The 24,419-nt window shown below is 50.4% G+C and overlaps 1 protein-coding gene across 4 annotated transcripts in view; it reads right to left on the bottom strand.

Annotated features, from left to right (window-relative positions):
* Positions 1 to 795: 795 nt before the first annotated feature.
* The window catches only part of ALPL (alkaline phosphatase, biomineralization associated), an 86,704-nt gene continuing 63,080 nt past the window's right edge, over positions 796 to 24,419 (bottom strand). For 3 of the 4 annotated variants that reach the window (XM_073316617.2, XM_073316618.2, XM_073316619.2), the window contains 6 exons: positions 21,070 to 21,213; positions 16,127 to 16,196; positions 8,437 to 8,571; positions 7,203 to 7,394; positions 5,352 to 5,471; positions 796 to 5,000 (listed from right to left, as the gene is read on the bottom strand). In XM_073316617.2, coding sequence (XP_073172718.1) covers positions 4,732 to 5,000; positions 5,352 to 5,471; positions 7,203 to 7,394; positions 8,437 to 8,571; positions 16,127 to 16,196; positions 21,070 to 21,213 — 930 coding nt within the window. In that variant the 3' untranslated portion in view covers positions 796 to 4,731. Of the gene's footprint in view, positions 5,001 to 5,351; positions 5,472 to 5,984; positions 6,080 to 7,202; positions 7,395 to 8,436; positions 8,572 to 16,126; positions 16,197 to 21,069; positions 21,214 to 24,419 lie in introns of those variants that run through there. The other variant, XM_073316620.2, reaches the window with a different exon arrangement.

The following is a 24,419-nucleotide window of genomic DNA, read 5'->3' as shown; positions in this document are numbered from 1 at the left end:
AGTCAAAGCAGAGATCCAGGGCCTTCTCTCTCTCTCTCTCGCACACACACAACTGTAGCCACTCCAAAAGCCATCTGCCTAGCCAGCCAGTCCCACACCAGCAGCTACTTCCGAGCAGCAGTGATTAGCAAGCAGCTGGTTGGTTTTTTTCCACCCATTCCTTGCGTGCTGTGTGCAGATGGGCTGGTTTGATTTTATTGACTGATTAGGAGATTATTAGACACAAACAAAGACATATAAATATTTGCAAGCAATAGACTAGGACACTAGGACATTCCGATCCACTTCAGCAATCACCAAACTCCTCCCATCTCCTCCTGATTACAGAAAGAAAACTCCCAAACTGCTTGCCCCTGAAGGATGAGTTTTGATCAAGACCCCCAGAGGTATGAGCCACCCACAGACTCTGCCCGCACATGGTCAGAGCTTAGTAGTGCTTCAACCGAGAGGCAGCAAGTTTGCTGCCAGGCCACCCTACTTAATCAACCACCCACACCTGTTCCCTCCTTCTGCCCATTTTCAAAAGTTGCTCTTCCCTTGGAATGTATTTTTGAAGCCACCCAACTCAAATATGCCAGGATTCCAGGTCTGAACTGTCGGGATACACAAGGAGCCTAGCAAAAACCCTGAATCCAAACTCTGTAGTGGGCCAAATTGTAAATGTTCACAGTTTGGACTGTTCTACTGTGAACATTTACAATTTAGCCCATTAGAGAAACAGATATTCAAGTGTCAGAGTAGCAGCCGTGTTAGTCTGTATTCACAAAAAAAAACCAGGAGGACTTGAGGCACCTTAGAGACTAACAAATTTATTTGAGCATAAGCTTTCATGAGCTACAGCTCACTTCATCGGATGCATTCAGTGGAAAATACAGTAGGACAATTTTAAATACACAGAGAACATGAAACAATGGGTGTTACCATACACACTGGAGAGTGATCACTTATGGTGAGTTACCACCAGCAGGAGAGCAGGAGGGAAAAACCTTTTGTAGTGATAATCGAGGTGGGCCATTTCCAGCAGTTGACAAGAACATCTGAGGAACAGTAGGGGGTGGAAGGGGGGAATAAACATGGGGAAATAGTTTTACTTTGTGTAATGACCCATCCACTCCCAGTCTCTATTCAAGCCTAAGTTAATTGTATCCAGTTTACAAATTAATTCCAATTCAGCAGTCTCTCGTTGGAGTCTGTTTTTGAAGTTTTTTTGTTGAAGTATTGCAACTTTTAGGTCTGTAAATCGAGTGACCAGAGAGATTGAAGTGTTCTCCAACTGGTTTTTGAAAGTTATAATTCTTGATGTCTGATTTGTGTCCATTTATTCTTTTACGTACAGACTGTCCAGTATGACCAATGTACACGGTATAGGGGCATTGCTGGCACATGATGGCATATATCACATTGGTAGATGTGCAGGTTGGGGGACTGTCTATAAGCAAAGACTGGCCTGTCTCCCAAGATCTGTGAGATATTCAAGTGGTGAGCTGGGATCCAAATCCAGGGCTCTTGGCTCAAGGTCCATCTTCCTCACCCAAAAAAAACATCTCAGTGACAATTAATAAAACCTCCTTTAACTATGGCAGCAAACAAAGGCTTCTATGTATCAAAATGCAACCCTAAACGTGGGCAGGAAAAACAAAGAAGGCACATGGGGGGGGGGGGGGGGGAGAAGAGTGTCTAGGACGAGAAGGTCCTTGGGACAGGGACCATCATTTTGCTCTGTATTTGTACAGCACCTAGCACAATGGTGTCCATGACGGGGTCTCTTAGTCACCACTTCAGCACAAATAAATAAAAAGAGGGTTGTGGCACAGGGCAGTAGCAAGAGTGTCTAATTTAACATCAAGACCCAGTTTCGAGGGGTTTAAAAAAGAATAAATAATAATACAAATAAAAACCCAAGCAGGAATACCTGCCACAACAGGCCTCCGACAGGCCCATGTTCCTCCAGGGGACCTCCTTCCTGCAACGCTGACTCTCAACGCCAAGCCAGGGAGTTTTGTAGAGGGCTTCCCAGGACCCTTTGTGGGAGGAGAAGTCTTGCCCCCTCTCTCTGGGTGACTGATAGCCTAATGAACCAGGTCTTTTTCCCGCCCTCCAGGCTCTAAACAGCTTCACCCCCATTCCAAGAGTCATAAATGAAAGCCAGCAGGAGGAGAGCAATAATCTCAGGAAGCCACTGAGGTGTAGTGCACTCAGCTGTTCAAGTTACTCTAGAAGCCCGTAGGGAGCAGCATGTGTGAGCAACCAGAGCTGAACGCTCAGCAGCTGTACTGCAGTGCCCGGCCCCCACCGTTACGGTTCTGCAGCCAGCTTTTGCTACAGCCCACAGAGTTTTATGCTGAGAAGCCGATGCACATTTATGGAAAAACCATAAGCAGCTTTAACAAGATCCCCAACTAAACACTGAAACAAGAGGCCTCAATGCAAATCCAATCCAGATGCACTCCCAGATTTGTATTTATTTATCACTGACAGCTGATTTGCTTTCACCATGGATGACTTCTATGGAAATAGAGAGAGGGGTCTTGAGTCACAGGTTATGAATTGGATTGACTGTTCCTTCCATCTGGCTGTGTTCAGGCCAGTGGTTTTCTTATGAATGAAGCCCAAAGAGGCTGTCTTCCAGTGCCTCATTGACCCCAAGAATTCAAGTTTCTTCAAACAATCCGCTATGGCCTGAAATAGGTTTTTGGTTTTTTTTTAATAAAGCCTTTTAAAAAAAATCAACACCCTACTGACAAATTGAACAGCTGAATGAAACGTTGATAAGTTAAAGAGCTCAGGTCTCCTAAGGGCATGCTGATGAGCATCCTCAGAAACTAATCCCCACATGTCATGGCAAATAATTCCCCTCCACCTGCTGCATCAACTTGTCAGGAGAAATGATAGTCTCTCAAGGCATGTAAGTGCTTTTGATAATGTTACCCCCGCACACACACACACCCTGCTTCTTTCTGTCTGTCAGCAGGGGCCTTGGCCACTCTGGTCTCCTAATATCTAGAAAAACTAAGTCCCATTTACTTGTAATAGGGTTCTGGCTCCTAAGGCTGTTGCATCATCACATTGTGATGCAATGAGAGACAGGGAAACCAGTTTGGTTCAAATACGACCCAGCCTGAAACTCAAATGGACATTTTTTATATAGGAGACAAGGTGAGGGTGAGGGAGCCCAGCCAGGACAAAGAGCTCTGTGCAGCTCGAAAGTGTGTGTCTTTCACCAACAGAAGTCTGGCCAATAAAAGATAGCTTGTCGCTCTAACATCCTGGGACCGACATGGCCACAGCACCGCAAACAACCTTTTAATATGGTCAAGAAAAGTTTGACCAACATTATTCTCCAGCTGCTCCCCACTACTGAGCTCAGGCCAGGACTGCAATATGGTGGCAAAGGCTGATCGTGGGGGTATTGTCCATGGCCTAACCGGCTGTAGAAAGTCTCACAGGAATGCCTTTACTTGGACCTTCCCAGTCCAGCTTGGGAGACTTGAGGGGTTGGCTGACCCAGGATCTGACAACCTGGGTTTCTACCCTGACCTGCCATTTTGCCCCACATCTTCACATCACAGCATCACCAAGAAGTGACCAACAAGCATGGTCTCCAGAGACCTTTAGTGTCCTATAAGCCAGACGTGAAGGACAAAGCAGAGCCTAGACAAATCGGAATTGTGGCACAAGGTCTGGGACAGACGTGGCAACCGCAGCGTCGGCTGGGAGTGCCTAATGTGCCTGGCCCCAAGGGGGCTAAAGGGAGGAATCAAAGAGGGCTCCATATATCGTATCACCCTGGCTTCAAACATAAAACACCCATTGAGAATACTTAGTCCTCCCATGAGTGCAGGGGACTGGACTAGATGACCTCTCAATGTCCCTTCCAGTCTTACGATTCTATGGATATGAGTGATTCCTTTGGCCCCACTGAAGGTATTTAGGCTTCTAACTTCCATTGAAACTGGAGGGACTTGGGAGCCTAAATACCTTTATGGATCTGGCTCTAGATGGCCCATTCCTGCTGACTTAAGTGACTAATTCCCCAAAGGTCCTCTGAAAACATCAACCAGAGATGAACGAAGGAGCCAAAATTCAGATTCCAAAAGCCACTTCTCTCAAAAGTTTAAATCCAGGTTTTGGTTCCTGGGGAGGAAGCCTCTATTTACATAATCAGCAGCCGTGGGAGGAGAACAGAACATTTCCCTGTATGTGAGTTTTGTTCTTCTGATTTTTTTTAAAAAGCTGCTTGAGTTGGGTTAGGGGCGCTTAACACAAACGAAAACATTAGATATGAAACATCTGGACCCAAGAGAGTCTGCCCCAGCCTGAACCAGTGTGTCTTGCCTTTAGGTTCACAGAACCAGTCCAGGCTATTGCTATAGAAACAGCCCAACACTTCCAGCTCTTGAAGCCAACTTGGAGTCCAGGCATCCACACAAGGGATGTCCAGCAGTGTCAACAGCAACTGAGCTGCTCACTCCGTTCCCCACGCCAATGATCTTGAACAGTGGTTCATGGCCGCAGGCCAGCTGCCCTGGTTCGGGGGCAAGGTGGGTCCAGAGGCAAGAGACATAGGAAGCTTTGGTATTATGTCCAATGTGGTTAAAACCTGAAGACCCAGTATCATATGGCAAGACAGGTTCCAAGATCTGTCTTTGAATGGGGTCAAGATCTCTATTTGAGACAGCTGGGGACCCCTGGTCTGTGACTGAAGGAAGTGAGCTGATTCAGGGCGAGACCTTAAAACAAGAATTTGAGGAGGATGACTGAGGCAAGGGTAGAGAGGAAGGGCAGAGGCCCCACTATGCTGTGGTGGGCCCCAGAACGGCAGTGGTCTGTGTTCTGGCCAATGCAGGCGGCATAGGCCATGACGTGTGGGATGTAGTTCTGTTCGTGTACTCCATGCAGGAGGTGGGCCATGGGGCCCTTGGCAAAGATCGCTACGTCCTCACCCCCATGGGTCTCCTGGCGCAGGGGCACAGCCGACTGGGCCTGGTAGTTGGCATGAGCTGCAAAGAACGAACAAACAGCTGTAAGAGACTGGGGAGTCAGACCACCAGGCTGGAGATTGGCACCCACTATCCACTGAGGAAGGGGCCTCCCCAGCTTCCATCCTGACATGACAGGCCACCTTTGAGAGGGGAGGGAGTTCAGTCTCCATGGCCCACTCAGACCATGGCCTCTCTGCTGAGTGCCCCAATGTGGAGCCCCTGTTAGTGGCAGTGGGTTTGGAACGTGGACTCCGTCTCACTGGGAATTAGATTGGGACAAGCATGCATTTTACATGAACCCAGTGGCATTAGCTGGTCCCTGACACATGCCTCCCACCCATCCCCATCTTGCCAGCCCCCCAAACTCACCATAATCCACAGTGGACACATTCTCCCTCTCTCCGGCTACAATTTTGTACCCGGGGCCATTTCCGTACAGGATGGAGGTGAAGGGCATTTTATCCACATCGCTGTGCATCGGTGCTAGACCTGCACGGGGAGGAGCAATGGTTAGCATGAGGGATGGTGACCATCGCTCCTCTACAGAAGAGGTCGTGCTTGACTCCAATCCTGCCCTTTCCAGAGAGTATTTCTGCTGGGGAGGCATATCTCCAGGATTCCCTAGTTTATCTGCTCCAGCGCCTCACTCCAATCCTCTCTTTAGCCAAGGACACTGACTGGAGTGTCAGCCAGTGCTGTTTCTGCTACCCTGGGGCTGATCACATGCCCATCAAAGAGACCAAGCTCTGGTTCCCAAGTGAGAACAGGGAGAGGGGAAGTGTGGCACAAGAAATAGTCACTACAGCCAGTTTTCAGGGGTGAATAACTCAGGAGGCGGTCAAAGGTTTGATGTTTTTATAGTCCCGCCTGCTCATAGCCCATGCAGCCATTCCACCCCACTGGAAGCTCATCGGCTCTCCTTGGCTAAGCAGGGTCAGTGCTGGCCAGCATTTGGATGGGAGACCCAACCAGACAACCCCGAGGTGTTGCAGCAAGCAGTACCGGTGATGCAGCATGGTGCTATGCTGCTGGAGGTCTTGCCTTCTGGAGACGGGGAGCCGAGATACTGAGCCGCTCGGTCATCGACTGCATGGAACCTTTGGCAAGAGTTGGAGCGTGAACTCATTTCATGTGCAACTGGAACCCTTACAGCAAGGGGAGGGATAGCTCAGTGGTTTGAGCATTGGCCTGCCAAACCTAGGGTGGTGAGTTCAATCCTTGAGGGGGCCATTTAGGGATCTGGGGCAAAAATTGGGGATTGGTCCTGCTTTGAGCAGGGGGTTGGACTAGATGACCTCCTGAGGTCCTTTCTAACCCTGATATTCTAGGATTCTATTTTCTTAACAAAAGAAGCCTCGTTTTTCTACTCTGCCCCTCTGAAAACCTCTTGCTCCAGTTCATCCCGACTGTTGCAAGGCTCCTACCCACAGCTGTGCTGGCAGGCCCAGACTGGGCATCTCATTTGCTGACAAATTGAATTAGTGGTTTTAATCAGAAAAGTGATTACTCCCCCAAGCCCACTCCATCAGAAAGGAGAAATACGGCATTTTGCTGGGCTAGCTAAACAGCTGCTGTGTTTTGACCCAGGGTGGGTGGTGCGAGTCTGGGCTGCAGTAGAGAGGAGCTCCAGTATATCTGAAATCCAGGCCTCAAACCCAGAGAGTTTCAGGGTGTTCAGAACTGGGGTTTGGTTCTAGTCCACGGGCTCAGGGATCCAGGAGCTGGATCTTATGATGTGATTAGAAATCCATCCCCCAATAACTAGGGGGTGGTAAAATTTCCCTTCACTTGGGGTCTTTATATCAAGATTGGAGGTCTTTCTAAACAGATGCACTCCAGGTCAGCCACAAGCCATGGGCTCAGGTGCAATTCAGGACACTCTGGGGGAGTTCTCAGGCTTGAGTTACATGGGAGTCAGACTAGAGGATTGTAATGACCTTACAGTCTAGGAAAGCTGCCAGAGGTTTTGCCCTGGTTCTGACACTGGACACATTTCAATCACTGCTGTTTCAAGGGACATCACAGAATCATAGATCAGTGTTAGAAGGGACCTCAAGAGGTCATTCAGTCCAACCCCAGGTAATCATCCCAGCCAAGGCTTTGTCAATCCTGCAAGGCAGAGATGCCAAACAGTTCTCCAGCAGTAACGGTCCAGGTGCCACCATTTGGAGGCTGGCAGGTCTTCGGCTTGTGGGGGGAACCAATGGGTTAAACCCTTACCGAAAATGGGATTGCCGCGGGGTGTGTATCCACCAAAGGTGAAGACATGGGAGTGGTCAGCAGTGACTACGGTCAGCGTGTCCTCCAGGGACGTCATGCCACCAGCCTGGCCTATGGCTCTGTCCATCTCCACGGTCTCATACAGCGCGTGCTTGGCTTTCCCCTCATGGTGACCGTGATCGATCCTACCTCCTGGAAAGGGAAAAGCAAGAAGGGAACTGGTTGGACTAGAAACCTGAGAATCACCAATAACAGATCACACCTGGCTGTGCTCTTGCTTCCTGCTATCTCGGGCCAGGCCAATGGTCTATGGAGTCCAATATCCTTCCTCTTCGCTGCACCAGGCCAGTACCAATCCACTCTCCTGTCCCAACACCGGCCTGTGGCGGGTGCTGCACTGGAAGGTGCAAACCACGTTTACCGCACTTTACAGTGTGGCACAATAGGTCTGAGCTGTTATCTGGAGAACAGATGGAAGGAGCTGACAGGGAGAGAGCACGGGAAATACATCATCATTTCTATCAAGCCACTTCGAGGATCACATCCACAACTGAGTCGTCTCCGGCTGCTTCCCAAGGGACGTGCTGACTGAGATACCACGGCACGCAGCAGACTCGCTATTAGAAGGGACACCCACACAGCAGGGGTAGGTACTACCTCCTAGAGCCCTCAGGATGGGAATTGCTAGGCTACAGTCTTGGTTCTGATGTGGTGAATATTCCTTACCATGAGCCCTCCATTCCTCCCCCTTCCAGGCCAGTAAAGGAAACCAACTTCTCTTGACTGAAAGGTGTAATCAGGGACCAGCATTACCTGCACTTCAGATGCTAGAAAGGGAGGCTAATGCAGTTAAGCTAGGAGTTTGTGGGCCAGTATCAGACCAGTGCTGGTATTTACCCATGTCCAGGGTCTCCCTCGGGAGCCGTGGGCTCTGGGACCCATTGCCTACATACTAGGCTCTCCCCACAAAGCAATTTCCATCTGTTCCCTTGTAGGGCAAATGGCTGGGGAACTTGCTCAGCTCCTTTCCTGACTCGTGAAGCAATGGTGGGTGCAACAGGGGTGGGTTTTGCCCACTGTCACTCGACTCCAAAACTGTTTCATCACCCTCTCAGAGAGGCACCTTCAGGTCAGAAGACAATAGCAGCCCTCCAGTAACAGGCCCGTGTCCTCAGCACAGGATGGGAAGCTCAGCCTCATGGGGCACTGGTAGTCTGGAGACACTGGCTCTCACCTTCTACCAGCAGGAAGAATCCTCGGGGGTTTCTCTGGAGGATTTTGATGGCCACCTGCACCATCTCCGTCAGGGAAGGGTCTGTCTGGACATTCCTGTCTAGCTCATACATCATATCCATTGGCTCGAAGAGGCCTGCAAAAGGGAGAGGACATGTCAGCTATGCACCATGTTTTGATCTTCATGAGGCCCCAGATCCATGTGCTACCAATTCCGATTGAGGAAGCAAGGCTGTACCAACATGATCTCCAAAGTTTTTCACAGAATAATGATCCCTCATGGGCTCTGCTACCCTCCCACCTCTCTGTGCCACCAGGAGCTGGACACATTCTGGCAGAGTAGCCAGGCGTTTTGACTCCCAGTCCATTGCTCTGCTCACTAGGCAGCACCACCCTGGAGGTATGAGATAACGTATGTATACCGCAGTATGAATCATAGAATATCAGGGTTGGAAGGGACCCCTGAAGGTCATCTAGTCCAACCCCCTGCTCAAAGCAGGATCAATTCCCAGTTAAATCATCCCAGCCAGGGCTTTGTCAAGCCTGACCTTAAAAACCTCTAAGGAAGGAGATTCCACCACCTCCCTAGGTAACGCATTCCAGTGTTTCACCACCCTCTTAGTGAAAAAGTTTTTCCTAATATCCAATCTAAACCTCCCCCACTGCAATTTGAGACCATTACTCCTCGTTCTGTCATCTGCTACCATTGAGAACAGTCTAGAGCCATCCTCTTTGGAACCCCCTTTCAGGTAGTTGAAAGCAGCTATCAAATCCCCCCTCATTCTTCTCTTCTGCAGGCTAAACAATCCCAGCTCCCTCAGCCTCTCCTCATAAGTCATGTGTTCTAGACCCCTAATCATTTTTGTTGCCCTTCGCTGGACTCTCTCCAATTTATCCACATCCTTCTTGTAGTGTGGGGCCCAAAACTGGACACAGTACTCCAGATGAGGCCTCACCAATGTCGAATAGAGGGGAACGATCACGTCCCTCGATCTGCTTGCTATGCCCCTACTTATACATCCCAAAATGCCATTGGCCTTCTTGGCAACAAGGGCACACTGCTGACTCATATCCAGCTTCTCGTCCACTGTCACCCCTAGGTCCTTTTCCGCAGAACTGCTGCCTAGCCATTCGGTCCCTAGTCTGTAGCAGTGCATTGGATTCTTCTATCCTAAGTGCAGTATGCATTGGGATGTGGGCTGTGTGGTGTGACGGGGCATGTAACTGAGAAGCGGGTGCAGGGTTCAGATTAGATTTTCCTCTGAATGGGTCAGCAGCCTACTATGGACATAAGGATTGATTGGCAATCCCTCAATTCAAGGATGTTCTCTACCACGGATTTACTATGGGCCCTGAGATGACCCAGAATTGGACTCCTGAAACTTCAAATCTGCCTGCAGTAGGTACAGACATTTCATGGCAGGCCAGCAGCCTGTTGGGAGAAAAAGTTCTCTTTTCAGCTTCAAGGGCTAGGCGCCTCTCCTCGAAGTGGGCCACTGCCTAATGGAAGATATGGTGCCAGTGGGGTCAGTTGGTGGCTTGCTCCTCCCAGCTTGCGATGCCTACATCAGTTTTCTTAAGATACAAAGACACTGAAAGCGTAGCACAGAAGTTCTCAATCATTGCACCGCAATCCCCTTTTGACAACAAAAATTACTACAGGACCCCAGAAGCCCGGGAGTGTGGGGGACGTGCGCAAAGCCAAAGCCCCACCTCCCCAGGCAGGGGACCTGTAATCTGAGTCCTGTCACCCAGGGCTGAAGCCCTAGGGCTTGGGCCCTGGGCCCCAGCAAACCAGCCCTGGTAACCCCATTAAAAAGGGGTCAGGACCCACTTTGGGGTCACAGAATATCAGGGTTGGAAGGGACTTTAGGAGGTCATCTAGTCCAACCCCCTGCTCAAAGCAGGACCAATCCCCAATTTTTGCCCCGATCTGTAAATGGCCCCCTCAAGGACTGAACTCACAACCCTGGGTTTAGCAGGCCAATGCTCAAACCACTGAGCTATCCCTCCCCCCTATCCTGACCCACAGTTTGAGAACTGCTGTAGCATTTCCTCCAACTACCATGGGAACTCTGACTATTGGTGAGCTGAGAGTAGAGGACTTTTTTTTGGGAGGTGAGAGTCTGGCATCTGCACACAATGTCCAGCCCAGCGAAGTTGGTGCATGAGGATCATTGCTTCAATGCTAGTGACATTGGCTTCAGTGAGGATGCTGGCATTAGTGCAGCAATCTTGCCACTTGATGCAAAGTGTTTTCCAGAAGCATTGTTGGTGGTACCCCTCCAGAATCTTGAGGTGCTGTCAATCGATCACCCGGGTTTTACCCCCATAAAGGAGTGTAGGAACAACAATTGTCTTATAGACCTGGATCTTGGCGTCCTGCCATAGGTCACAGTCTGTCTCTGTCAACTGTGATGCCCTGTGGAAAGTGCTGACCAAATTTGGCTGCGCTCCAAAATTTCTTAAGATCAGATGACTGCCATGGTTCTCTGTAATGGCCTTGAGATGGAATCTTTCGTCATCAAAATCAGGGTTAAGCAAGGACGTGTTATTGCCCCAACCCTGTTCTCCATCTATTTAGCAGTTATTTTGGTCAGCTGACATTCAATACAAAATGGATGGGTGGCTCTTTAATCTTTGACGTCTCCGCTCAAAGTCTAAAGTCTTCAGGGCGTCCATTACTGATCTTCAGTATGCAGATGACTGCCATCTTCGCGCACACTGAGAATGACCTTCAGTCCACACTGGATTTTCTTGCATAAGTTTACCGAAGCCTAGGGCTCTCACTTAATACTGAGAAGATTAAAGTGCTCTATCAGCCTGCTTCAAGGCCTTGCACACGACCCACCGCAAATCACCATCGAGAGTCAGACTTTGGAGACAGTTGAGCACTTTTGCTACCTCGGTAGCTAACCTTCTCAAAAACACAAAAATAGACAGTGAAATCCAGCACGGGATCCAGTGTGCAAGTGCTTCCTTTGGGAAATTGCTTCAACACGTTTTATGGATGTAATTGTGTGTGTGTGACCATACCCTGCTTCAACAGCAGCACATCACAGATGGGCCCAGAACTGTGCTTGGAGGCCAATGGGGCCTGGTACAGATCAGAGACACACATCCACATTTCTGCTGAGTCTCTGCAGTATTTTACAGGTGCACATTTTCCCTGGGACTCCGGACTTGTGCTCCCACTGTGCACTCATCCTCCATGCTCACACTGCCTGCTCATTCACTGCTGCAGCTACTTCCAGCTGCCTCTTTGCCCCCAATCCTAGCAACTGGCTCAGATGTACCAAGTCCCTGCTACATGCTGTAATTGGTGTCGCTTGGCTCCATGAGACATAACTGCTGAAAGAGAGCCAAGCAGATCCATATGGATCTGACAAGCAGAGGAGGTAGGACACGTGTTGCTGGGGTGGAGCAATTGTTGGAGGCCCACATCACACTCAGATCCTCAGGGACAGGGGCAGTGACTCTCCTGAGGAGTGTATCAGACACCTTCTTACTTTCTTACTGCAATCTGTTGCTCTGGTTACCCTCCTGCCATACTCCAGCGGACTCCAATCTGCTCCTGGTGATAATGGAGCCCGGGGGCAGCTTCGCTCTGTGTCAGGATTCCTCCCTATTGCTCCCTGCTAATGCTGGCTCTTTGCTCCACCGTGTGGCCTCTAGGGAATCCTGCCTTCTAGCCAAAAATGGGTTAACGAGATGGCCGCATGCCTTGTCTCAGTAACCAGGGAGCCAGCAGGAAATGCGTGCCCAAACACTGTATGTAAGAGTTTGTTCACGCCGACCTGTTTGGTTCCTCAGATGCAGCTCAGGAGGATGGAAGTGGCCAGAGACTGCAGCAAACACCCTGCAGATATCAAAGGCTTCAGCAGCTCCGGAGAGAGAGGGGCCTATACAGCCAGATGCTTTGCACATGTGCCATCCGGCTCTGGAGCTGATGTAGGGAGACGCCAAGGTGAGATCTCCCTGTGTCTGCATCTCCTGAGGGGCCCAAGCATTTGGAACCAGACTCAGAAAGCAAACGGAGCCGCCTGGAGAAACAGGTTCCTGGATTGGTTTTCTTATGCTCATAAAAATGGGCCAGCCATCACTGACTCCTGGGGTAAGTACTAAGACAATCTATCCGGAAGTTGGCAGAGGCATGAAGCAGGTACATGTGAACACATCCTCCACGTGTACCCGTGCACACACCTGGCCCCGTATGTACATGAACACGCACGGCACAGTGAACATCTGAAGAAACCTGCTACACCAGAATCTGTCGAGTCATGGCTGCGCAGGGACCTCCATTTTAAAAAGCAGCCTGAGCTATGGCTCCAAATGCCAGTTCTAGGAGCCCCTGAACCCACGAGGGCTGCCATGTGGACCACTGCACAGGCAGAGCGAGGAGCTGTGGGAATTGGAACCTGTGGGGAGGTGGGGGACTGCGGTTCAGGCCCATATAGAACAGCTGATGCGTCGTTGACGCTCACAGCCGACTTCATGGGGTGGAGAACTGCAGCCTTTCCCTGGAAGGCTCTCTCCACTCCACGACAGGGGCCAGCCTAGCACTGGACTGGACATTGGCAGGGCTGCAGGTTTGTCAGAGTGAAAAAACTCCCAGACAGTGACTGTCCCGTTTGTCTGACTTTTCCTCTGTTCAAGGCTCACCCCACAGTGGCAGCTCCTGTGTCCCATGGGGCTAGGCCCAGCGCCCTGTCCCTGGTACTGCGACGTGGAGCACCTCAGCCTCCATTGTGACGGGAAGGCAGTGCCAGTCAGGCAAGCCAAACAGAGCAGCCCTGCATGCCAGGTTGCAATGCCCAGAGCACAGCGCTGGGCTCAGCCCCGCAGAACCCAGGAGTCACTGCTGTGGGGCAAGTGTGGGAGGGCTCACTCTCCAGTCCTTCTCCATCCCTGGCCTCCCCTCTTACCTGGGGGTTGTGGTGCCGGGCGTGGAGGGTGCGGCTGTGGATCATCATTGCCCCCCTCAGCGGGGTGAGGAGAGGGCATTTGTTAGCAAAAATCAGAACAGTTGTGGTAAATTCAGTAACACAGCACTTTGACTGAAGTTACCGGCACTCCCCTGCGATTCTTGATAACAAATGCTGTGGCAAATCTGCAGCCCCAGCCACTAGTTTCCAAAGCCATGGTTGCTAGCACTTTGGTAGCAATGTTCTCTGAAAGAAGGGACAAGGACTCTTGCAGCCGTGCTCGCTGGGCCAGATCATCATGCCCAGGCACTCCATGGGTTGGTTTTTGAGCACACTGCGTAACCACATCAGACACAGATGCTTGTGAGGCTGCAGCTGCATTTGAAAAGTGTTTCCGACCCAGCTGTGAGCTGTAGCATAACCAAGAGGCCCAAAGGGGTTGTTTGACTCGGCAAGAGCTAGTGGCCATCCCCCTTCCTGCCACTTTCCCACTGTGCTTCTCTTGGATAACAGGAGCCCATAACAAGGAGAACACATCCCAAATTCAGATGGGAAGTGGGCCAGGTCCATAGGTTCTCCTCCACCAAATTTCAGGGAGTCAGAAGCCCCCTCCCTTTAGCTAGATGGGAATGGGTCCCTCACAAACCCCATGTTCTGATGGAACATGGTCACAGGCTGGAAGAGGTGGAGTGCCATGGCCATACAGAAGGAGCCTACTTCCTTTCAAGCCACAGGCATCCTTTGCAGACTTGCGGGTACATATTGCCCTCAATACGCATGACTGGATGTACAAACAGCAGCTATACGCACACAGTGGGAAAGGTCCTGTACAAATACTCAGCTTTTTCAGCTCCCTGCATTTTATAAAAATCAAAAAGTCCCTCCTGCCTGCAAAAGATATCTTCCCTCCAGCCCCCAATTGCTGTGTGGTTCTGCTCTGTTCCTCTCCCTCCACCCAAGGAGCAGTTGTGGGCCAGCTCCTCAGCTAGCCAGCAGCTCTGTAGCTGCAATGCATAATGCAAGGTCTCTAAGCTCTGCTTTCCCACGCTTCTGGGGTGTGACAACTGGTTTGATGTTGCCTGGGTCACAAGGCATAACACAGCATGCCACTCCACATAGAATACTGGCACTGCAGAGGTGACTTGGCTGCTAATAGGACATTAGCACCTCCTAACCATGCTGCTGCTTTCTGTCACTGTGCAGAGCCTGGAACGGGGAGCAGCAGTGAAGGAGATGTGATCTCTCCCCGCTGCATCTAGAAGTATGCTGTTGAAACAGCAGGCTAGAAGACAGGCAGACTCCAGCCACCCACCCAGGGCTGGCACTAAATGCCCTTTTCCCTGCCTCAGGGGTTGGCTCAGCACTTGGGAACAGCTAGGTTTGTGGGTATTAGGTAAGAAGATTCTTCAGTGCACACTTAGTCTTTCTGGTCAGGTGTTTTCAGTCTTTTCCAATGCTGAGGGAATCCTTCGTCCTAGTTCCCTGCGCCAGGCAAGGACCATAGAGAATAGAAGCAGAGAAACCCTAATGAGTTACAGTCCATCAGTCCCTGGCAACACAGGATACTTCCCTCTCGTTGTGGCTCTCTGCCTTTCCCCTAATGAACTCACCTCCCTTCTCCCATGTACCCTATAGTAGAAAGAGGGCCTGAGACTTGAGGCCTTGTGTCAGAGGCTTGGTACGAGGTCTCAGGCCTGAGCTAAAGTTAAGTTGTGAGCAAGAGGCACACTCAAGAGGCCCTGCTCACAGAATTTGGCAAGAACAGGGCTGATATTGCAGAAACACACATTCTTAAGAATATATACACAAGCATTCCAGAAAGGTACTAGAACACCTCAATACCAGACACATTCCCCAAAAGATAACAGGAACACACTGACCCATCCTAAAGATAAGGTCATGATAACACCATGATGGATAGAGACGTTTTGATCGAACCAACAAGTACAAGGCAATGGGTGGACATCAGAGGGTGGCACCCAGATACGTCGGAGCTGGCACATAGCTACATCAGAGGGGCAATACGTAACTTGTTTGTACTGGGGTATAAAGAGGTATCGCTGAGGCGGTGTTGGGGTCTGGACGACGGGAGAATGGAAAGTCCCGCCATTCACCGACCCAGTCCATTGTCACGAGCCTACATGGTGTTAGTGTATCATTGAGCTGGGGCATTAGCACTGTCCTTCGTCGGCAATAAACCTGACCAAGTTCCTTTGCTGAAAACGGTGTCTGGATTTAGTGGGTAGCTCAATCAGTCTGCTATCTCCGCGGACAGGGCTGGCTCTACAGTTTTTGCCGCCTTAAGCAGTGAAAAAAAACAAAAAACCCTGCCTCCGTGGATGGCAAAAGGGAAGAAGCTGCTGCCGATCGGCCACCGTGGCTGGAAGAGCTGCCGCCCCTTTCGAACTGCCACCCCAAGGACCTGCTTGGAACGCTGGGGCCTGGAGCCCACCCTGCATGCAGAGCTGAGCACACACACACAGCCGACATCTGACCATACCTCCCTTTTAGCAACAAGGGAGGGGCAGGGTGGCCTTGCCCCTTGCCACCCAACCAGAGATTTACAAAGTGCCTAAGGGAGCTAGGTGCCTAACTCCCATGGACATTCACTGGCAACCAGGTACTTAACTTGCTGAGGAGCATTCACAAATCCCACTCGGCACCCATCTGCATCTCCAGGTGCCTGAACACCCTCGTAAATCTGTCCCACAACTCACCAATTTTCACTTAGCTCCCTCGCCTCTGACCTTTGCCTTAGATACTCACCTAAGAGGAAGTCCACCTCCATCAGGTTAAGAGACAACAGGTCACTGCGATTCCAGACGTACTGGGCATTCTAAGGGAGAGCAATGGAACAGCAGCTGTTTTGTACACTTCTTTATAGAGGGGGATTAGAAATAAGAAATACATTTATCAGGGAGGGGAATTAACCACTAGAAACAATTTCCCAAGGTTTGTGGTGGTTTCTCCAACACTGGCAATTTTAAAATCAAGACTGGATGTTCTACAAGATCTGTTCTAATTCAAAACAGGAATTATTGTGGAGAATTTTTCTGGCCTTTGCTATGCAGGCAGTCAGACTAGATGATCACGGTGGCTACTTCTGCCTTTTGAATCTAGAAGCCATAGGTATTTCCCAGATATGGTATTTGCCATATGTATTGCACTCACAGAGAACATCTGCCATATATATGCATCAATAACTGCCCAGACAACTTCACAGGCATGAAAATCAGACAACTTTGCCCTCTTTAACACATTTATCTTGTATCTTAGTAAATGTATTTTATTGTGCAATGAATGTTCATCATAATGAGGATCTTAAATTCATTTAGCAACTTGGATCCCAAAGCATGTCACAAACTACAGATATTGTAAGCTCTTTAAGGTTGGACTAATCATTTTCTATTCATTTGTATGGTGCCCAGCACAATGGGGTCTTGACCTGGTTGGCCTCTTGGTGCTACTGCAGTATAAATGTTACTTAATAGACACACAGCTAAAAGCGGCATAGAAATGCAGCCACCTCTGGGGTGGAGGGCAACAGTCAAACAGAACAGTGGCATGGGGGATTTTTTGATCAAGAAGTGAAATCGGATCTTTAGTTTCTCCAGAAAATTGACTGGACCTATTCAGAGGACTCCTGTGGAAAATAAAACAAATAAAGCACCCAGCGCAGGCGCCTCAGGAGCACTCAGCGTTGGCCCAACTCTGCTCCGAGTGACAGAACTCCCCTCAGCGCCGCTGAATAAGAGGTTGGCCAAAGTGGAGCACTTTTTGAACATCCCACCCATAAAGTTTAAGCTCAGAGCAAAGTTTGGCAGCCCTAGTACAAGGCTCAGAACACACAGAGGCTTTGGGTTCAACGCACAAGATTGGGATTCAGGTTTGGATCCTACAGCACTAAAATCCCACTAGCCATTCTCACAAGGTTTTGGCCCAAAGCAGCAGAAAAATAAATGTAACAAGATTCCCAGCAGTTGAAGAGCATGAGGCTGTAGTCTCCTCAGAACTAGAAAACTGGGCCCTCTTGAGTTTGGTTCTGCCCTGGAACCAGGGGGTTGGAGCAAAGGCTAATGAGGGTTGATAGCAACAATGCCCATAGATTTGCCAGTGCTGTAGAGAGAGGGACTTCTGGTCCAGATCCTGAAACCAGATCCAGGTGGGTGGCCCCCAGTACCTGTGCTGACCATCATGTTGCTTATAGGAGCTGCCATGAGCAAACAAATCCATGTGTCTCCTTCCCTTCCACCCACATCTCAGCCTCAGACACTAAATGATGGGGAGACCCTCAAAGGTCTGAAGGTTTGTGATAAAATGAAGTGCGTTGGCGGGAGGGGGGGGGGGAGAGAGGAGGAGAGCTCCCTTTTATGAACACCCAGCCAGCCAGTTGTAAAATCCCTCTTGATGTCTGTTCTCTGCTTGCTTTACCTGTACAGGGTTAACAAGCCCACAGGTAACATGAAATGAGTGGGCACCTGACCAAAAGAGCCAATGGGAAGGCTAGAACTTTTAGAATTGGGAAAGAAAACTTTCCCTTTGTTGTTCTCTGGGCTGGAGGGACATGGACCAGCAATGCTGTGTAAGGTTTGAACCAGATATGAAAAAGAAGAAATGATTTGGATAGGAAATATTTAGACAGACACAATCAGGTTTCTTTCTTATTTTGGCTTGTGGATCTCCTCTGTGCAAACCCCTGATGCTTTTGTTTGCTTGCAAGTTTTAAGCTGAACCCCCAAGAAAGCTAGTTTGGGTTCCAGGTGTATTTTTTTCCTTTTTGTTTTTTAAAAAAAATTACCTTTAAGAGCAGGATTGGATTTTTGGTGTCCTAAGAGGTTTGTGCATGTTGTTTGATTAGCTGGTAGCAACAGCTAATTTCCTTTTTCTCTTTCTCAACTCTTCCCCAGGGGGGAAGGGGTGAAAGGGCTCAAGGGTACCCCACAGGGAGGAATTCCCAAGTGTTCCTTCCTGGGTCCAAAGGTTTGGGGTTTTTTTTGCATTTGGGTGGTGGCAGTGATAACCAAGCCAAAGTCAGAGAAAAGCTGTAACCTTGGGAGTTTAATACAAGCCTGGAGCAGACAGTATTAATTTTTAGACTCCTTGCAGGCCCCCACCTTCTGCACTCGAAGTGCCAGAATGGGGATTCAGTTTTGACAAGGTTCCATTCAGTTTAGATGCTTCTCCTGTGTGCCTTGGCCTAGGGAGGCTTTGCCATGAGATATCCTGGTTTGGGCTGAGCCAGAAATACCCTGAGCTAAGCCTCTTACATAAGGCAGGTTTCAGGGCTGGTCCTGGCCAAAGCCAGTACTGAGCAGCATGGGGGAAAAGGAGACAAATGTCACCCAAACTTTGACCATCAGGCAAGGCTCCAGTTTGGGTCATGCCAAGATTCAGGCCAGCTCAACCTTCTCCAGACACAGCATGCTTTATGGCTGCTCCCACCACGCCGAGGGAAGAGAAAGTTCCTTCCGCTTGACTTCACAGAGGGATTTTAAACATGCCTGGGGCCAATCCTGCTCTCCTAGCTCTAGCCATTGCAGCCGGACTGCTAGCCCCCTTCCTCACCCAGATGCCCTCTGCTAGCCAAGATACCCCAGAAGAGTGACTGCCTGCTCCTAAATAGCCAGGCAGCACCAGTGCCACTAACATGGAACCTCCCCTTTGGGGCACAAGCAGCAGAAGAAACAGACTCCCTTTGAGTCTGAGGGAGGCCAGGATACACCAGCTGGTCTTAGTAAAACTCAAATGTTCCCAGTGGTTTATATCCCAGCTAAATCATAATCAATGGAAGAGAAAAGCAGTTTCCATTGGATAAAGAATTTTCCTTTGTTCCTTCCTCTGAGGAGTTCAGGGCTCAGGCTTGGATCAGGGAGTGAGCTGGTGTGTTTGCAGAGCTCCCTAAGGCTGCTGCAGGGCTAATTTCAAAAGGTCCCTCCAGAGGGTCTGGGGATTTTCAGAGAGTTTTCCCGCACACAATTATCATCCCTTAGACTGGAATAACCAGCCCCATTTGTCCTCTGCCGACTCCTGTTTTCACTCTCAGTGGATGCAATGTGGGCACTTAAAACTGAAGCCAGTTAGAAATCTAAATTCCATCAACATCAAAGCTGTTCAGACCACCAGGGCTCACTGCTGTCTTCAGGCATTCATCCACCATAATTTCCAGTCTCTCTCCCTCATCCCCCAGCATCCCCATCTAAGCAGGCCTGGTCTACACTAGAAAATTAAGTCCTCTTAACTACATTGCACAGAGTGTGAAAAATCCACACCCCTAAGCAATGCAGTTAAGCTGACCCAAGTCCCTGTGTGGACAGTGCTAAGTCAGTGGACGAATGTTGACCTAGCTACTGCCTCTTGGGGAGGTGGATTACCTGCACTGACGGGAGAACCCCTCCTGTCAGCATAGAGGGTCTGTGCCGCTATAGTGTTTAAGGTGTAGACAAGCTGCACACAGAGAAGTGATAGATTTTGAGACAGAGCTCTCAATCCCAGTACAGCACGTGCAGGAAATTCCAGACAACAGTTCAGAACTGGGTTTGCCACGACATCTGCTTGGGAGGCTGTATTAGGACAAAGTCGTCTTTCAGCACTGGGGATACTATCTAGTTAGGCAGTGGAGCATACAAAGAGAGGCAGGTTGGTCCAGTGGCTAGGACACTGGCTTCAGAGGCCTGGGTTCTATACCAACCTCTACTGAGTGAGCTTAGCAAGTGGCTTCACCCCCTCCCACCCTTTATTTGTCTTAGCTATTTAGTCTGCAAGCTCTTCCTGTGTGTTTGTTCAGTGGGGTCTTGACTTCAGGACTTCTGGAATATAAAACAAAACCATACAGGCATCTAGGGTCTTCTGCAAAGATTAGCTCCAAGCCTGGGTAAGAGGGGTGACTGGAAAAACTGGGTGGAAGCTGGCAACAGCCCTCTTTGTAATCAACAGCCCCGCATCGATATTCCAGCAGCAAAGATACTATGGTTCTGACAGCCACACAGATCTCTAGAGAGACAGCAAAGTGCCGATGGGACAAAGTCTCTGGCCAAGAAAGGTCAAAGGCAGCTGGGCTCATCTGTGTTACTCTAAAGAGATACCAGGTGGGTGAGGTAATAATTTTTATTGGCCCAACAAACCAGAACAAAACAATAAAACAGAAGTTGTCCAATAGAAGATCTCCCCTCACCCACCTGGCCTCTCTAATATTCTGGGACGGACACCACCACAGCAACACTGCGAACTCTAAAGAGAAGTACTTTTATGCTGAAACTCAGGAACGTTCCTTTCTTTCGTTCGTGCCCTGGGTGTCCAGATAGCAGTTTCTTAGAGCACCTTTCATCCTGAAGGACCCTCAACGGTGGGCCAGGCGCTCCCAAGCTGTAATCCTGGCTGCACTGCTGACTCACTGTATGATCCTGGGTGAGACTCAGCGCCTGTCTGCCTCGGTTTCCCCATCTGCCTCCCAGTTGATATCTGTAGGACACAGCTCCTCATTTGGATGGAAGGTGCCAGACAGAACTGTAAACACTCCCCATTCCTGGCAGGGGCTGTGGAGGTTAGTTACTGACTGAGGGTTTTGAACAAAGGAAGTGCTACATCAGCAGGATTATTTCCCTATCTTTGGACATGAGCTTGAACCAGAGATCCCCGAGTAAAGAATCTTTAAAACTGCAGCCCCTCTGGCCTTGATCCTCTCCCCAGACATCTCCCTCCCTCCCCTTTACCTTGTCTTTAGGTTTCTTATCTCTCCAGACATCAATGAGGTTTTTGCCATCCAGACGAGTGCCCCTGTACTTGTCATCATCCCGGTATTCCACATCACTGGTGTTCTTTGGGAACATGTATTTCCGGCCACCTCCCATGATCACCTAGGGCAGGGCACAAAAAAAGAACCCAGTTTCCATTCAGCCACACCAGAGTATTTCAGCGATCAAGCATGTTAACCCTTTGGTTAACCGGACACCGGTTTTCAGTTCCCTCTCTGTTCCTGTCTCAGGGTTCTGCTCTCTGTCAGTATATGGACAGAGACATGCTTGCAGTCTCACCGGGATGCAGCATAGTTTAGTGGAGGGATCAGGAGGCCAAGAACTCTTGGGATTCCAGCTCTGTGACCTGGACCAAGTCACTTCAACTCCCTGTGCATCAGTTCCCCCCCCGGTCATAATCTATAAAATGGAGCGGATGATACTGGCCTACTTCCCTGGATGGAGAGGGTAAGGTTTAATCAGTTACTGGGCTAGACCTCAGTGTAGCACCGCGATCAATTTACAGCAGCTGAGAATCTGCCCCCCTATCTGTCATACATTAATCAGAGCACCTCAGAGCCCTACTCACAGGGTCACCAGGATTAAGACGGCTGCTAAAATGCCATCCGCTGTCATGTGAATTTTACAGCCCTTGGGACTTAACACTCCTAGATGCAATTGTTGAACTAAGAACGGACACCAGCAGCTTGTCCAGTGGGCACAGGCGGGCAGAACAGGAAAATGCACCAAACCACTGTCTGCAGATTAGCTGGCAAAGGTGTGACGGCACCTAGTCTCTTTCTCCCCCATTCTTGCAAAAATCATCATTAGAGGAATGGATCATCAGCGAACCTGTCTGTCCTAGATCTGCCACAGGAAAGCAGGACCCGGGATTTTCCTGACTGGTGGGGAAGGCTGAATCACAAGCCTAGACTTTAGCCTTCTGAATATTTAAATATTTGGACTGACTGGTCTGAATGGCCCTTGTACTCAATGGGTTCCTGACATGAATGCGGAGAGACCAGCACTAGCTAACGAACCCAGTAGCCTGGCCCAGAGCATCCAGCTTACCACGACCTCTGGCTGTTGCTCACAAGACACCCAGGTCACTTACAGTGACCACAGCAGATGCTTGTTGCAAGGTGCCAGCCAGCTGTGACCTGGAAGGGGGACATGGCTCGCTGCAAGGCTTGGGCTTTATTAGAAATTATTCCTGGACTCCATGCAAAAACTCCTTGGTGGCTGCACAGAGAGCGCCGCTGGCCCGAGCAAACGCCGGCTGCAAAGCCCCATTACTGCCTCTACCAGCCAGGGCCGGGAACAGCATGTGCTGCCTGCCATTACAGTCGCCCGTTCACATCCCCGTCCCACGGGTCCCAAGGGAGGGGAGGGCATCACGTCCCCGGTGAGAGAGAGATGAAATGAGAGAGTAACAGCCAAGGAGGGGGTGGGAAAATAATTCACTGGCTTGGACACAGATCCTGGTGTCCTCCTGACAAGGGGGAGACATTCTGTAGCACCCGGTCCGGGGGGGAAGAAGTGCCCTACCCAGGATGCACAGATGCAGCTGAAAGCAAAACTGAGTGGAGTCTGTTAAAGACACTGGGTGAGAGCAGAGCCCTGGGCCAGCCCAGCTGGGTTCCACCCTCAGTCTGCCGCAGGCCTGCTGCCAGACTGGGGGCCTTGGGCAAGTCTTTAAGGGCCAGATTTGTAAAGCAAACAAGGGTACCTCTGAATCAGAGGCCAAACCCCAGCCCTGGCTCGTGGCCCTTCACTGTGCGGAGGAGACAGGCTGGATTTGGTTCTGAATTGAGTGTGAGACCCAGAGACTGAACTGTGAATTGCCTCCTGGTTCTGGGAATGGGGGGTGGGAGTCAATCATAGAATATCAGGTTTAGAAGGGACCTCAGGAGGTCATCCAGTCCCCTGGGGGAGGGAGCAACAAGCTCTGCGCACTGCCTCTGCAGCTCCCATTGGCTGGGAACTACAGCCAATAGGAGCTGCAGGGGCAGCACTTGCAGGTGCAGGTCGTATGCCGAGCCTCCTGCCCCACCACCCTCCCAGGCACCACAGGGACATGCCAGCCTCTTCCAGGAGCGACGCGAGGCCAGGGCAGGCAGGGAGCCTGCCTTAGCCCCACTATGCTGCCGACCGGGAGCCACTTGTAGTAAGCACCTCCTGGCTGGAGCCTGCACCCCAACCCCCTGCGCCAGCTCCGAGCCCCCTCCAGCACCCAAAACTCCCTCCCAGAGTAGCACCCCAATCCCCCCTCCTGGACCTCTGTGCCCAGGCTCAGCCTGGAGCCTCCTCCCACACTTCAAACCCCTTGGCTAGAGCCCACACCCCCTCCTGCACTGGTGACAGTAAGTGAGGGTGAGGGAGAGGGGATGGAGTGAGCGGGGCTAGGCCTTGGAGAAGGGGTAGGGCAAGGGTGGGGCCTCAGGGAAGGGCAAGGGTGTTTTGGTTTGTATTAGACAGTTGGCAACCCTAGCTGGCGCTGAGCAAGTCCTGCAAGCAGAGCAGAAAGGACATAAGTCTCTGGAAGTGGGGTACGGCCAGGCAGGACCCCTGCAGGGAGCCCTGCTGCAGGAGCCAGCCCCACTGCACTGGCTGGGTGGTACCAGCTAGATCAATGCCAGCTCAAGTAACGATACCAGTGAAGTCGCAAGAGCCCAGAGGGCAGCATGGGGTGACTTGGTACATCTCAAACGGCTCCCACTTGTACTCTGGAGTTCTACTGCTGTTACCCGACCTAGCCTGCGCGTCCACACACGCTGCAGTCACCCCTCCCACATGTAGTGCAGACAGACTCACAGCATGGTGTCCTCCCCCTGCACTCAACAGATGCCAACAGCATCTACACAGAGACAAAGGGCCCGAGTCTCCCCTCACTCCTGGTGAGTATCAGGCATGTTTCCATTAAATCAATGGATTCACACTGGTGTGAGAGCAGAATCAGCCCCTTGTGTTGATGTTGGAGATGGGGCCAACCCTTCCAGGGATGTGAAGGGGAACAAGAAGGGCTTCTACAGGTATGTTAGCAACAAGAAAGTGGTCAGGGAAAGTGTGGGACCCTTCGTCGATGGGGGAGGCAACCTAGTGACAGATGATGTGGAAAAAGCTGAAGTACTCAATGCTTTTTTTGCCTTGGTCTTCACAGTCAAGGTCAGCTCCCAGACTGCTGCACTGGGCAACACAGCATGGGAAGGAGATTAGCAGCCCTCAGTGGTGAAAGAACAGGTTAAGGACTATTTAGAAAAGCTGGACATGCACAAGTCCAGGGGTCCAGATCAGATGCATCCAAGGGTGCTGAGGGAGTTGGTTGATGC

The sequence above is a fragment of the Lepidochelys kempii genome, chromosome 18 (assembly GCF_965140285.1).
Source record: "Lepidochelys kempii isolate rLepKem1 chromosome 18, rLepKem1.hap1, whole genome shotgun sequence".
Taxonomy (NCBI): domain Eukaryota; kingdom Metazoa; phylum Chordata; order Testudines; family Cheloniidae; genus Lepidochelys; species Lepidochelys kempii.
This window is presented reverse-complemented; position numbering and strand designations above follow the sequence as displayed.